Source organism: Nannobrachium achirus (assembly GCF_963921795.1).
Source record: "Nannobrachium achirus genome assembly, chromosome: 22".
In the NCBI taxonomy this organism is placed as follows: Eukaryota; Metazoa; Chordata; class Actinopteri; order Myctophiformes; family Myctophidae; genus Nannobrachium; species Nannobrachium achirus.
In genome coordinates this window covers 35,333,122-35,347,375 of record NC_137829.1, presented here as the reverse complement: position 1 = coordinate 35,347,375, position 14,254 = coordinate 35,333,122, and the positions used below count along the sequence as shown (strand labels likewise).

Below are 14,254 nucleotides of genomic sequence, written 5' to 3'. Positions count from 1 at the left end.
CTGGTCTGGGATGATTCCCGCTCCTGCCCACTCCTGTTGATTTTCATTCCTGTCCCGTCCCGATCCTGGCATTAATACAAATTTGACTCCTGTCCCACGGGACCCACGGGAATTCCTGTCAAATGTCATCCTACAGTATCTCTACTCAGGGGCGTCACAAGGGGGGGAGGAAAAGTGGGACTGAGTTACTAGGGCCCAAGGTGGAGGGGCCTTAATTATTTATTTTATACTTTAGCTATTGAAAAATAGCAGACATACAATCTCACAGCCGCGCTGCGAGCTTGTAGATCTGCTATTTTTGAAAAGTCGTGAAAATGTGTGCAAATCTTTTGGATATAATTATGTATTTAAGTGAACATTTGTAACTCAAATTACTGCTTCTGGGGATCCCTGGAACTAAATATTTTGAGATGGGGGTCCATAGCCAATATCATTTTGGGGGTCCTTCACATGAAAAGGTTTGAGCGCCACTGACATAGAAACATATAAAAAACCTTAGAAGGATTTGAAATATTCAAAGACTTGCACACATTTTGAAGATATTTCAAAAATAGCAGATCTACAAGCTCGCAGCGCGGCACTCATACCGCGCTGTGAGCTTGAAGATCTGCTATTTTTCAATAGCTAAAGCACAAAAGAATGCGTAATAACGCGTTCCCAGTCTAAATGGGTTAAATCCCCTCCCCTTATGAAGAACATTCATGGGGGGGGGGGGGGGGCCGCAGTGAATCCTTGTACCCAGGGCCCAGAATTTGGTGCGACAGCCCTGATCTCTACTGTCAGGACAACAAGGTACTGGCTGATGTTAAAGTCATACTGTGTTACTTTTTCCAATTAAAAGTATTTTTTATACAACTTTTAATGGTATGTTTTTTTCACAATCACCATTCCATTCTCTAAAACATTTATCTCGGGAGCCTGCACCCAGCACTTACGTGAAATTGACACAGGCACCGAATAATGTACCTGAAAGCTATTTATATTAAAGTGAATGTTGTTGCTTTCCAAAATCTTGTGGCTAGGACCCTGCAGCATTTGAATTAAGCGGTACTTGTTTTTTTGTTTTTTTTGCCGGTTTTGTTTTTAACTGATTTCTGTGAATCACAGTCCTAACAGACAATAGAGCTCAAAAATGGATGTTATCCGGCACGTGCACACATAGACATCAAAGGGGGCTTGAGCCTCTGCCCTTTTACCCGTCTGTAAAACGTGCCCTCTCCAGACCATGAATGTAGTTTTCACTATGGTGAAAGAAATGCAAACGCCCTCTTTCCATGCCATACCTGAAGGCAGCATTCAAGAGAATTGCAGCGTCTTATGTTGAAAGAATGGCCCTCTCTGTGTAGAAATCAAGCATAAAAAATAGCCGACCTTCAAGCTCACAATGTTGTGAGCTTGAAGGTCTGCTATTTTCACCAAAAGGCCCTTTAAGAGATTTCAGCCCCTGCCTCTCTAAAACTCTCTGCACGTCCCTGGATGTTATACACTCACAGTATGACTTCAACATAAACACCCACTTATTTGTTCAGAAGCATTTCCAAGTAGCGATGGACACTGGTATCAGCTTGGAGATAAAGGCTTTGAAGTGGGACAGTCAGTTTGTGTCTTTTACACTACAGTACTTACCCAAACACACAGTGTGCAGCAGTGACGATCCAGCGTGAGTCGACGATGGATCCTCCACAAAGATGCTCGCTCTTAAAATGGAGGCTGACCTGCCAGGGAAACTGGCCCTGCACGGAGATGTTGCCTCCAACAATGCGGCTTTTGAAAAGTGGCCTTGAGCCACAATCTGAGGGAACAGACAAGGATTATGATGATGATGATGTTTATGAAGAAGATTGAAAGAAATGGAAAATTTATATGTGAATAGTGTAGACCAGTGGTTCTCAACCAGTGGACCAGGGACCACCAGTGGTCCTTGAGGGGGTAAAATCCCAGCTAAATGATGGAGAGTTGGTAACTAAATGGACCCTTATAGATCTTTAACTCTTGAGAGTGTAAAAGGAAACCATGTCACACACGTTAAATAAATAATGGACCCTAGGCCTTGTTATGAAAAAGGTTGAAAAGAGCAAGTTGGGGGCTTCAAGTCCAATGACCCCCCTGAACTGATACATGTGGTGCTACATGTATCAGTTCAGAATATACAGACTTCTGTGAAAGGCCATGCCCCCTTTTCATCCTTGCCCCATGACAAACCTTTCCATAAAGTTTCATGTAAATCTGTTCATAATGTCTGACACATTGGAGCCACACCATGCCCTAAGGCTAAGCCATGGTGACTCCAAGATCCACATGATTAGATTTTTTAAATCCTATATCAACATAAAGCAAAAATGAACAAAAATAAATAAATAAAATGTACATTAACTTACCCAAACATTTGAGTGAGGTCACCATCCCAGAGCTGCACTGTGTTTTACTGAGGAGAGAAATGCTTAATTCATCCTTAAGTCATACAGCAGTGTCAGATTGCGCAATTGCACAGAAAAAATTCTAAGTCAGCTCCTGTAGGACAATGTCCCATTGGCCAGAGGGGATGTCAATCAAGTCCTGGGGTGTTAGGTCCACCCCCTATAAAACCCGCGACGTCCATCCGCCCAGTCTCTTTCGTCTTTTCTGCTCTACGCTACTGGCGCGATTCTAACAGCTCCTCATTCAACGTAAGTAATTCTTCATTTACCTTCTTCACAGAGAGGTTGTAAACGTGCTGGAATATAGCCGAAGGCGACGAGTTAGGACGAGTCCAACGGCTTCGGCACTTTTCTTCCCTGTTCCTCGCTTCCAGCGATCATTCTTTGTTTGGTAACCCTTCTCGTGCTAGTAGCTAACCTAGCCTAGCTTAGCCTAGCCTTAGCCGCTAGCCTTGTAGCTTGCGGCCTTGTTGTGCTAACTTGTTGCTAGCTCCTCTTTCCCCTGTGTTGCGGCTAATTTGATTAGCTTTGCTTACCAGACTATGTACTACTGCTTGCTTAAGCCTCGAACAGAGTCGGGTCCGCGGTGGAAGGCTATCCACCGCGTTGTAGTGCGGTGTAGTCTTTTTGAGTCATAAAACTACAACGTTAACGTTCAAAAAGACTACACCGCACTACACCGCGGACCCGACTCTGTTCGAGGCTTTATACCCTCTGCTTCTTTGCTCCCCGCCTTATAGCCACTGAGCTTTTCGGCAAGGACTGACGTTATAATGGCGACTCCTAGCCTGCCACACTACGTCGTCGAGGGATGCAAGCTGAAGCTCGACGCAGACGACCCACACCTGCAGTGCATCGTATGCCTCGGATGGGACCACGTTGCCGACGGCATAAAGGACAATCCGACGCACAGACTTTGCCGCGGTATGTCCATGTCGCAGAGGCAGGGCCGCTTCTATATGGCCTGCCTCCTCTCCGGCCTCCACTCGGAGGAGTCCCTGGGCTCCAACGAGGCCGAGCAACCGGGCCCTTCGGCCCAGGCCTCGGCCGCCGCCCCCCCACCCAACCCCGAGGCCTCGGAGTCCTCCGTTTCGGAGGCACTCGCCCCGTCGAGCCCGCAGGCACTCGCCCCCCCGGACGGAGACGGCCCACACCTACCGCCAGAAGCGGCCCTGCCCGCTCCCCAGGAAGCTGCCGTCCCCCCCTTCGCCGTGGACCCCTGGGCCCTTCTGGAGAGGGCCGCCAGGCTGCAGGGCCTCCCCGTCCCTGTACGAGGGCAGCCTGAAGGCGGCCAGCCGGACGGTAGAGAGGACCGTGATTCTCCACCGCCGGTGGGGATGGTGCGTCTCCCCGCAGTGGCGGGGCTACAGGGATGGGTCCAAGGCCCATGGGCCTCCCACCGCGACCCGGCTCCACTCGGTTTTACGACAGAGTTTGAGGGGGCCCAAGAGATGGGGATCCCGAGGTGTCCCCACATCCACCCCGCTCTGGCTTCCTCCCTCCATTCGCGCTTTGTGGCTCAGCAGCCGGGCGCAAGGAGCCCCTTTATCCTCACGGGCGTCCACCCCCTCCTCAGGGACCCCAAGCAGAGACAGGTCTCCAAGGCTTGCAGGGAGTCCTACAGATCCTCGGGGCATTCGGTCCGGGCCCTCAACACGGTGGCGCTTCTAGCGGACTATGTGAAGGTCCTACAGGGTCCTAATCCTCCACCCGACCTCGACATCCAGGCCGAGCTCCGATCGACCATGGATCTCTTGTCCTTTCTCACTTCATATGCAGTGGCCTGGGCTGGCAGGGCCATGGACCACATCATGACTTTGGAGGCCTGCCAATGGCTGGACCTTATTGACTGGAGGAGAAGCGGTCCGGACAAGAGCTTCTTCTTCGGTCTCCCCCATGCAGGGACGGAGCTGATACCCGGAGCGCTTCAGCTCATCCTTGCGCACGACACAGCTATGGCTAGGGTTTCTGTTAAAAGCTCTCAATCTGATAATAACAAATTCAATAGTTTTAAAACAAGTCTCTTCTGGTCTGTTCACTCTGTTGTCATGCTGTTTGTAGCATGACAAAAGCGCAGCCGCAGGCGGCAGTTTTTTATGTCGTACCAGCCTCTTATTTTCATTTTTATTTCATATATTTTTTGGACCTTCCCAGTTGGGTCTCGTTATATGGAAACTTAAGCAGAACTTGGTCCCGGAACTTCACAGGTTCTTGAAAGTTCTTGGTTGTGGAAAGTTCTGGTTCTGGTTCTGGTTTGACCCTGTAGTGGAGAAGGGGCTAATGCCTAAACCTAAACTTAACCCCAACCCTAACCTCAGTAAAACTATAGGGTCTAATCCTATAACGTTGTAGGAATTCATATCATGTGTCCATTCTTTATGGGGACAATAAAGATGAATGTTGAGATGAGGAGTGTGATGTTACCTGAGGTTGGTGGTGTTGTGGATCTTAATGATCTGGGTGCCAGGGTGGCTCAGGTTGATTGACACCAGGTTGCTCTGGAAGTCCTGCTCCACCGAGGACAGATAGAGGTAGCGCGTCTCTACGTAACTGACACACACACACACGCACACACAAGCACACACACACACACACACACACATACGCACACACGCACACACACACACACACACACACACGCACGCACGCACGCACGCACGCACGCACGCACGCACGCACGCACGCACGCACACACACACACACACACACACAATTCAATTCAATTCAATTCAATTCAAAGGGCTTTATTGGCATGAGAAAACATACGTTTACATTGCCAAAGCAGAAGTGTACACAATACAATACAATCAGAACAAAATATGTACAGGTGAAAACACAAACACACACACACACACACACACACACACGCACGCGCACGCACGCACGCACACACACACACGCACACACACACACACATCACACACACACACACGCACACACACGCGCGCGCACACACACGCCCATGCACACAAGCAAGCACAGGGAAATAGGTTCTTAAGCAGTAGAGATGGTAATAACCTATAATAATAACATAATAATAATAACAATAACCGGTAGGTAGGGTTAGCCGTTCACACATTGATTGATTGATTGATTATTTTATTACACAAAAATGGAGAACTGTACAAGTAGAGTCAATACAATTGAAATGTAGTACAGTACGAGTACAGTTAAACACCCTGCCTAAAAGGAACATCCCAAATAAGACCTTTCACAGTCTTACAGGATGCGGATTGGCGGCAAGTGCCATTAATATGAAGAGTTGTTTGCCGCTCGTCATCTGGCTATGGCAACAGGTTGGCACAACCACAATAATCAACCCATAAATTCTATTTGGAGCAACATCATCGTCGACATCGATGCACTGCCATAAGCAAGAGTTACCACCAGGTGTCCACTGTCTGGCGCTTGGCCCAAAGTTCAACCAAATTCAACCATGACCCTTGAGCTGCTGACCTTTCAAAGCACAGCTAAAAGCCAGAGAGAATGGACAGGACCAGGGACGTGCAGAGAATGTTAGAGAGGCAGGGGCTGAAATTTCTAAAAGGGCCTTATGGCGAAAATATCGAAAATAGCAGACCTCCAAGCTCTGCGACGCGTTGTGAGCTTGGAGGTCGGCTATTTTCGATGTGTGATACCACACTGAACTAAGCATAATCAAGTCAATACTGGAGATTAGGCTTAACAGCATGGATTTCAGGTATGGCATGGAAAGGAGGAATTTGCATTTCTTTCACCTCAGTAAAAACTGCATTCATGGTCTGGAGAGGGCACTTTTTACAGATGGATAAAAGGGCAGGGGCCCAAGCCCCCTTTGATGTCTATGTGTGCACATGCCTGGACAGGACTAAACGGTGAACACACACGCACATGAGCAGACATTAGGCTGCTCCCATATAGAAGGATCGAATGGAATTTTCCTCTGCCGAAAATGAGTTTGCCTCTCATCCAATCGCATCTCCTCCAATTGCTAAATAAACAGGAATGGGCATGAGGCAGGCACACCTGCTATTTAAAGGTAATGAAAGCCAACACGCTGATTGGTTTAATTAATGTAACGCTCATAAACACACCCATGACTAATTCAGAGTTACAACCCGTTTGCACAATACACCTCACTTTGCGCTCAGGTAGCCTTTTAACTACCACACTTGGAGTTGGACACCCCCCCCCACGACGCAATTGGTTATAAAGATCATCTATGGTCTATCTATGTTATAGACAGGGCCATCAGAATGAAATGAACAAGCCTTCATGACCCCCCCCCTCTCCCTTTCCCATTGTTGAGTTGATTGCGGTGGCGGCAAGCTGAGCTGCCAAGCTGCCACCTATCCGCATCCTGTGTAAACGGCCTGTCACTAACAATGCGTCACGTCCTACTTGTTAATTCTGAGCAAATCATTAAAGGACAACTTTGTTTTTTTACAACAAGGGTTCATATTTTTGGTTGTAATAAGAGAAAAGAAACCATGAGTGTTCAAATGTTTTCATTTACTGCTTTCTATTGTTTTAGCGATTTTAGTAGTGGGCATGCATACAAGTGGCTAAATACGGTATGTCTTTTTAGACACAATAAGCTGGCAATTTCTTTGTTACTATTCACACCAGCCCCCATAAGTCACATCTGCTCATGAAAGATTGCGGTGCATCATGGGAATGGGCTTATTGTGTCTAAAAATACATATTTAGCCACTTGCATGCAAATCAAAATTGTTAAAATCACTAAAACTATAGAAAGTAAATGAAAACATTTTTACACTCATCTTTTCTTTTCTCTAATGACTATCCAAAATATGAACCCTTGTTGTAAAAAAAACAAAGCTGTCCTTTAAAACAAACAATAAAAAGATAAAGAAAGTTTTGTGTTTAAAGAGAGGTGAGTGTGTACCTGGAGTATCCCAGCTGTTTGCAGGCTGAATAGCCCAGGACGTTGTTCCAGTCCTCAGAACACACAGTCCTCCACACACCTCCACTCAGAACCTGCAACACCGAGCTCCTCCCACTCAGACGCACTGCATGGACAGACAGACAGACAGACAGACAGACAGACAGACAGACAGACAGACAGACAGACAGACAGTCAGACAAACAGAGATGAGAGGACACAGGGACAGAGAGCGAGCGATGGATAGATAGAGAGAAGTGCAGAAATGGACAGATCAACAGATGAAGGTAAAGGGAGAGACTGATCAATAAAGGGAAAAAAGAGAGATGGAGGGAGAAAGGCGCAAAGTGGATCCACTGGAAGAGAGGGAGATGGAATTACAGTAGATAAAAGTGTTTGGGTAGAGATAGCTAGACAGAAGAAAGATATAGACTAGTAAGACACCTCAGGGTGACTTGCGACCTCAGGGTGACATGCGACCTCGCGCGCCAATTCTTGGCCATCTGGCCAACCACAGCGTTTCTCTGACAATTCTAGTTGTTGTCATTCTGGGTGGAGTTTGTTCATGTTTTTGTGAGGGTATCAACCCTAGGAGACACGGGGAGAACATGCAAACTCCACACAGAAAGGCCCTATCGCCAACCCCACCTAGGGTGTGGGAGCTGATGATGCGGAGGGAGGAACACGCCGCCCATATATGTCCTTAATATTGATAACATAATATCCTTAATAATGTCCTTAATATTGACAATATAGGAATCTCCATATATGTCAATATGGCATTACTTACGTACGTAAGTAATGCCGAGCAGGGCCTTGGTGAGTTAGGGCCTTGGTTTGATGCCTGTCGATCTCCATATATGGGCATAAGGGGGTACCCTAACATTCTCATTTTCGGCCTGGGATTTATCAGAAATCTCCATGTATGGGCAAAAAAGTTGTTTTTCTTTTTCTGGGAATGACCATATATGGACTTTTATACCCTGAGAAATCTCGTAGCTTGTCTGACTGTCAGTACAGGAAGTGATGTCACGTGACATCCTTTTTATGCCCATATATGAGTCATTCTGTACCACATCACTGTGACTCACTGACATCACACTGACATCTCTTCCTGTACAGAAGACAGACAGTCAGAGAAGCTACGAGGTTTTTCAGAGTATAATGCGACCTTCGGTCGCAATAAACTCGCGTTTACAACGGGCCGTTGATCCGTTCTAGGCGGAAACCACAAGCAGAAGAATAAGCGGCGTAGCGTTTGTTTCCCCAATCCTTATTAAAATGCTCCAGTAGTGTAGTCTTGCCAGTCGCTACGAGTTGGACTAAAAGATGCATTTACCAAACGAATTTTCCAAAAGCAAAACTACGCCGCATCAAGGTGTTTATTAGGTAGGCCCTAAAAGTATGTCCTTGAGCGCAGGGGAATATTTTAGGTTAACACTGAATCCGGTTTGATCTTTCCGGCCAAAGAGTAGTCCTTTGAGGACTACAATATGACGTAAAGTGGTTTCCGCTCCCGACTGGATCAAACCTTGAAAAGTGAAGGGACCCTAGGGCCTAGGCTATAGATAAACAGACCTACATAGCGAGGTTGATATCAATTTGAATGCCAATGGGTAACATCTGTGTTGATGTGTGTTTGTGTGTGTGTGTGTGTGTGTGTGTGTGTGTGTGTGTGTGTGTGTGTGTGTGTGTGTGTGTCACTCTCACCACAGCTGAGTTCATCCTCTCCGTGTTCACAGTCTTCCGTTCCATCACACTGTGCTGAGCTGCTGATACAGCGAGAGGTCGCTCCACAGCGGAACTTCCCCATACAGCTCAGTCCCACTGAAAGGACATGCACACACACACATACACGCACGCACGCACGCACGCACGCACGCACGCACGCACGCACGCACGCACGCACGCACGCACACACACACACACACACACACACACACACACACACACACACACACAATAATGCAAATTTTCAATTTTCACCTAACCTTAATTACTGAATAGGGCATGTGGATCAAAATATTCATTGTCATTATGGGGCCTGCAAAGGTTCAATGTAGAACCATTGAAGCCTAATGGTTTAAAGGGAAACGGGGCATATCTGTGTGTGTGTGTGTGTGTGTGTGTGTGTGTGTGTGTGTGTGTGTGTGTGTGTGTGTGTGCGCGCGTGCGTGCGTGCGTGCGTGCGTGCGTGCGTGCGTGCGTGTGTGTGTACAAACACACTCCCCCTCCCCTCTCCCTGACAGGGATCAAACAGCAGTCTTTGATGCTTTAATTGATTAGAGAGATCACTAATGAGCACAGAACGAGTTTGACACTTTTATGGCCCAATCAATCAACTCAGTGCACAACCCCTTTGAAGTTCAAAGGGAGCAATTAAAAGCTCTGGCCGAGCTCCCAAAGAAGTCCCTGCAGGGATGAATGTCAGCACAAACAGTGGAATGTCAACATAAAGAGTGGAACAGAACAAAAATACAGCCAGGGGGGATGTATCTTTCTGCAAGGAAACACCCCAGCACAATAATATAGTGGCTGATAAAGGAAAATGACTGCGAACATATTTAAATACAATACATATTAAAAATAGGCTTAAAAATAGGCTTAAAGTTACCTAGTTTCCCTTTAATGGTTTAAGTTCTGCACAATGGTAACATTGCAAATTCGTTCCCCGAGTGTAACCTTAGTAGCTTTGTTTATGAGCCGCTTAATCGATTGTAAGAAAACACGCCTTGAACACCGTTCCCCACGCCACCTCGTTCAACACAGTCACCGCTTCCAGGAATCCTCAACGCAGCACCCATTGCACAAAGCCAGGCCACACAAATTGTAAAACGGGATAGGTTTGCCATCAAATATGTATGGGGCCGACGTGGTGTGATGTGAGCTACCCACAAAGACTCCCTTATTTCCAGTGGTGGACAGTTTTGAGAGCTGTGCTTAAGTAAATTGTTTGAATATCTGTACTTACTTTTTGACTTTCACTCGTCTACATTTTTAAAGATAAATATAGTAATTTTCCCTTCACTACATTTCTAGGAAGGGGAAAAGGTACATTATGAATTAACAACTAGGATTGAGTACTTTGTCCTAGTGTTGATTTTGTCAACTAAAGCTATAACAACAAATGTTCGTGAACTACCTTTTTTCACTGACGAAAACGAAATAAAAACTAAGCTATGATGAGTCATTTTATGTTTGGTTGCGCTCTGAAAATAGCAGATCTACAAGCTCAAAACCCTTTGCGCTGCGATGCGTTATTAGCCTGCAGATCGCTATTTTCAGCATGAAACCAAAAATCTACTGTTTCGACACCATAAAGGCCCGCCGCCCGCCAATATACATTTCATGCGACAAAATCAACTGTAGATTTTAAATCTAAAATCGTCTAAAATCTTACGATGTTTAGTCTACTAAAACTAGACTAACACATTTCAGATGACTAAAATATGACAAAAACTAAACAGAATCTTATTCAAAAGACTATGACTAAAAAACAAAATCAAAATGTGCTGTCAAAATCAACACTACTTGTCCACCACTGCTCATTTCAGATGGAGCCAGGGGCGTCACAAGGGGGGGGAGTGGGACTGAGTTACTAGGGCCCAAGGTGGAGGGGCCCTAGCAACGTTAGCTATTGAAAAATAGCAGATATACAAGCTCACAGCGCGGCTGCGAGCTTGTAGATCTGCTATTTTTGAAAAGTTGTGAAAATGTGTGCAAATCTTTGAATATATGTATTTTTTTTTTTTTTTTAAGATTTGTTTTTGGGCTTTTTGCCTTTATTGGATAGGACAGTAGACTGACAGGAAATGGGGGAGAGAGCGAGAGACGGGGAGTGACATGCGGCAAAGGTCGCCCGGATCGGGAATCGAACCGGCGACGCCGACAGGCATTGATGCCGAAATGGCAATGCCAATATGGTATGCGCCTGGTCCACTAGGCCACCAGGCGCCCCTGAATATATGTATTTTTAAGCGAACATTTGTAACTCAAATTATGCTTCTGGCGGGTCCCTGGAACTAAATATTTTGAGATGGGAGTCCGTGGCCAAATACATTTTTCATTTTGGGGGTCCTTGACATGAAGTTTGAGCACCACTGACATCAAAACATAGGTTTCTTGCACAAATTTTCAAAATGTTTCAAAAATAGCAGATCTACAAGCTTGTAGATCTGCTATTTTTGAATAGTTAACGTTCATGGGAGGCCCGCAGTGAATCCTTGTACCCAGGGGCCCAGAATCTGGTGTGATGCCCCTGGATTGGAGCCCCTCATGACCCTCTCGCTCACCTCCCAGTCCGATGCCCAGGATGAGGATGAGCAGCACGAGGACGCACGCTCCGATCAGGAGCTCCATCCTGCGCGCCAACAGCTTCACCTTCCATGTCTTGGGCTCGAGGTCATCCTCTGTGTCACAAGTTACACACAACACGCTTTGTGTTAACTTTCACAGTTTGTTCACCGACTGTGTTTCATGTGTTCTTCACGTGCTCAGTTGTATCGCTGCATAATTCATGCGTGCTCTGGGTAGTTTCGAAATGAACGCTGTTTTGGTTGCACAATTGAAAACTATAGGTTTACCCCCGGTTTAACCCCGGTTCATTAACACCGGCGAGAGGACTCGCCTAACGGGAACTAACCGAGGTTAGGCGTCCTCTTGTGAACTGGGCTTAAGAGTAAAAAGGAACAGAAAAACAGGTGGAAATACAAAAACAACAAATCAACGATTTTGAAAGCCTGCAAAACAGTTTTCTGCAACAAAATGTCAACAACATCAATTTAATCAAATTAAACTCTGCAACATGTCATTGTAAACATTCGAATCTATTGTAATACCAAATAGTACTGATCAAGTGGTCATTGAGGACATGTAGGCCTATTGTAATAGCTTTACACATAATATCATTCTATAAACCCTGATACAAATAGAATAGGATATTATAGTATAGTAAAGAGTATTGTGTTTATAGTATTGTTGTAGAACTGGAAAAAGAAATGCTGTAGCTTCGATTACATCAAAGCTCATTTTACACATAGGCTTACAGTAAGTGCAAAAAGTAGCAGTATAGTTAGGATGGGTAAATGCAGAGGACACATTTCATGTATGTGCCAGATGCACAGTGACAAAACTAAGTTTAATTTGTCATTTTAGAGGTATTAAAAAGTCCTTGAATACCGTCTATATACTTTATGCTGGTTTGTTTACAGTTGAGTGAGAAAACAATGTTGCACATTAAGTTAATCATCTGGGGACCCCCCCAAAAATAATTGGGGGGACGTGTGTGATGTGATGACGTCATCAACCGATAAAGTCGACTTCAACTCAACCTTTTACTGAGTCGAGTCGACTTGCAAAAATCACAAGTCGTTAATGCCCTAGATGACAAACACACCCCGACAAACACTCACCAATCATAAAGGGCTGAACCTTGGTGATTGGCATGGCCGGGCTGGGTTCTCTGTGGATCTCCTCTGCCTCGGGGCTGTTGTTGGATCCGGGGCTGCCCAACGGGCTGACGTTGTAGGTAGTCGGGGTGTCGACGATGGGGAGGTCCTCATCTGTCACGGACACCACCTCTATCCTGGAGGGGTCGGGCTGCTCCTCCTCCTCCTCCTTTCGGTGAAAATATAGAAAATAGACTGGAGGTCTGCTATTTTCGGTGCTTGATACCACACTGGACTAAGTCAATACTGGAGATGTGGTTTAACGGATTTATACACAGAGAGGGCAATTCTTTCTTTTTTTATTTTTATATAATTTTTATCCCACGATTTTGTAACCCATTTTCACCCAGTGCCTATGTAATCCTGGGCTCTGCTCTCTCTCTGCCACGCCTGGGGAGACAACGGACTGACCTCATGCTTCCTTCTATGCATGAGGAGTCCAAGTTGCTTCTTTTCACCTGACAGTGGGGATTTCCCTGGTTTGGACGTAGCGCGTGGAAGGAACACGTTATTCCAACCAGTTCCTTTCCCCTCCATCAGGCGCCCCGGCTGGCAAGGGGGAAGCATTATTGAGACCAGGATTACTGCATGTTTTTGTGAGGGTATCAACCCTAGGAGACACGGGGAGAACATGCAAACTCCACACAGAAAGGGGCAATTCTTTCAACATATGATGCTGCATTCAAGTTCAGGAGAGTTTGGACAAGGCAATTCTCTTGAATGCTGCCTTGCTTCAGGTTATGGCATGGAAAGAGGGCATCTGCATTTCTTTCACCATAGTAAAAACTGAATTCATGGTCTGGAGAGGGCACTTTTTTACGGACAGATAAAAGGACAGGGGCTCAAGCCCCCTTTGATGTCTACATGTGTGCATGTGCCTGATGGCTATACACACAAAAGGCCCATCCACCTGTTGACCCATTGCACTCCAGTGACTCCACCAAAGTGATACTACTTAATCAAAGCAAGGTGTTAACTATGCCGTGTCAGATAACGTTCAATCAAGCCGGGGCTTCCACCGAATCAATGCAACCACTATTTCGTCGTTGTCGGGTGGAAACCTTTTATGTCCAAAACCGTTCCTTTTGCATTTATCATTTTGAAAATGATTTAAACTAGTGAAAACAGCCGATCTACAAGCACACAACGCCTCGCACCGCGAGGAGTTGTGTGCTTGTAGATCTGCTGTTTTCACTACCTTTGTGCGACGGCCTTGTATGATGAAGCATGGCTTTACCTTGCGAAAAAACATACAAATTTGAAACTTGGAGATACAAGGTTTCTGCCCGACAGTGACGATTTGGTCTCAGATTAGTCTCAGTCTATCCATCATTCTGTCTACCATGTCTGTCTGCCCATCCATCCATCTAAATACCTGCCCAACCATCCATCCATCCACCCGTCCATGTACTTACTGGGGGTACAGGGGTCCCAGCAGTAGTGGTGACAGCGTTGGTATCAGCAGAAGCCGTCTCGGGGTTTATTTCGCTCTCAGGTTTGGCCAT

General features: G+C 46.0%; 1 protein-coding gene across 1 annotated transcript in view; it reads right to left on the bottom strand.

Moving 5' to 3' along the window:
- tmprss3a (transmembrane serine protease 3a) overlaps positions 1-14,254 on the bottom strand; it is a gene marked incomplete at both ends in the record, with an annotated part of 22,986 nt that extends 8,732 nt beyond the window's left edge. The window contains 8 exons of the mRNA XM_080752869.1: positions 1,627-1,792; positions 2,379-2,425; positions 4,842-4,967; positions 7,306-7,429; positions 9,013-9,129; positions 11,595-11,711; positions 12,714-12,918; positions 14,165-14,254. Of these exons, the coding sequence (XP_080608995.1) occupies positions 1,627-1,792; positions 2,379-2,425; positions 4,842-4,967; positions 7,306-7,429; positions 9,013-9,129; positions 11,595-11,711; positions 12,714-12,918; positions 14,165-14,254 (992 nt within the window). The remainder of the gene's footprint in view (positions 1-1,626; positions 1,793-2,378; positions 2,426-4,841; positions 4,968-7,305; positions 7,430-9,012; positions 9,130-11,594; positions 11,712-12,713; positions 12,919-14,164) is intronic.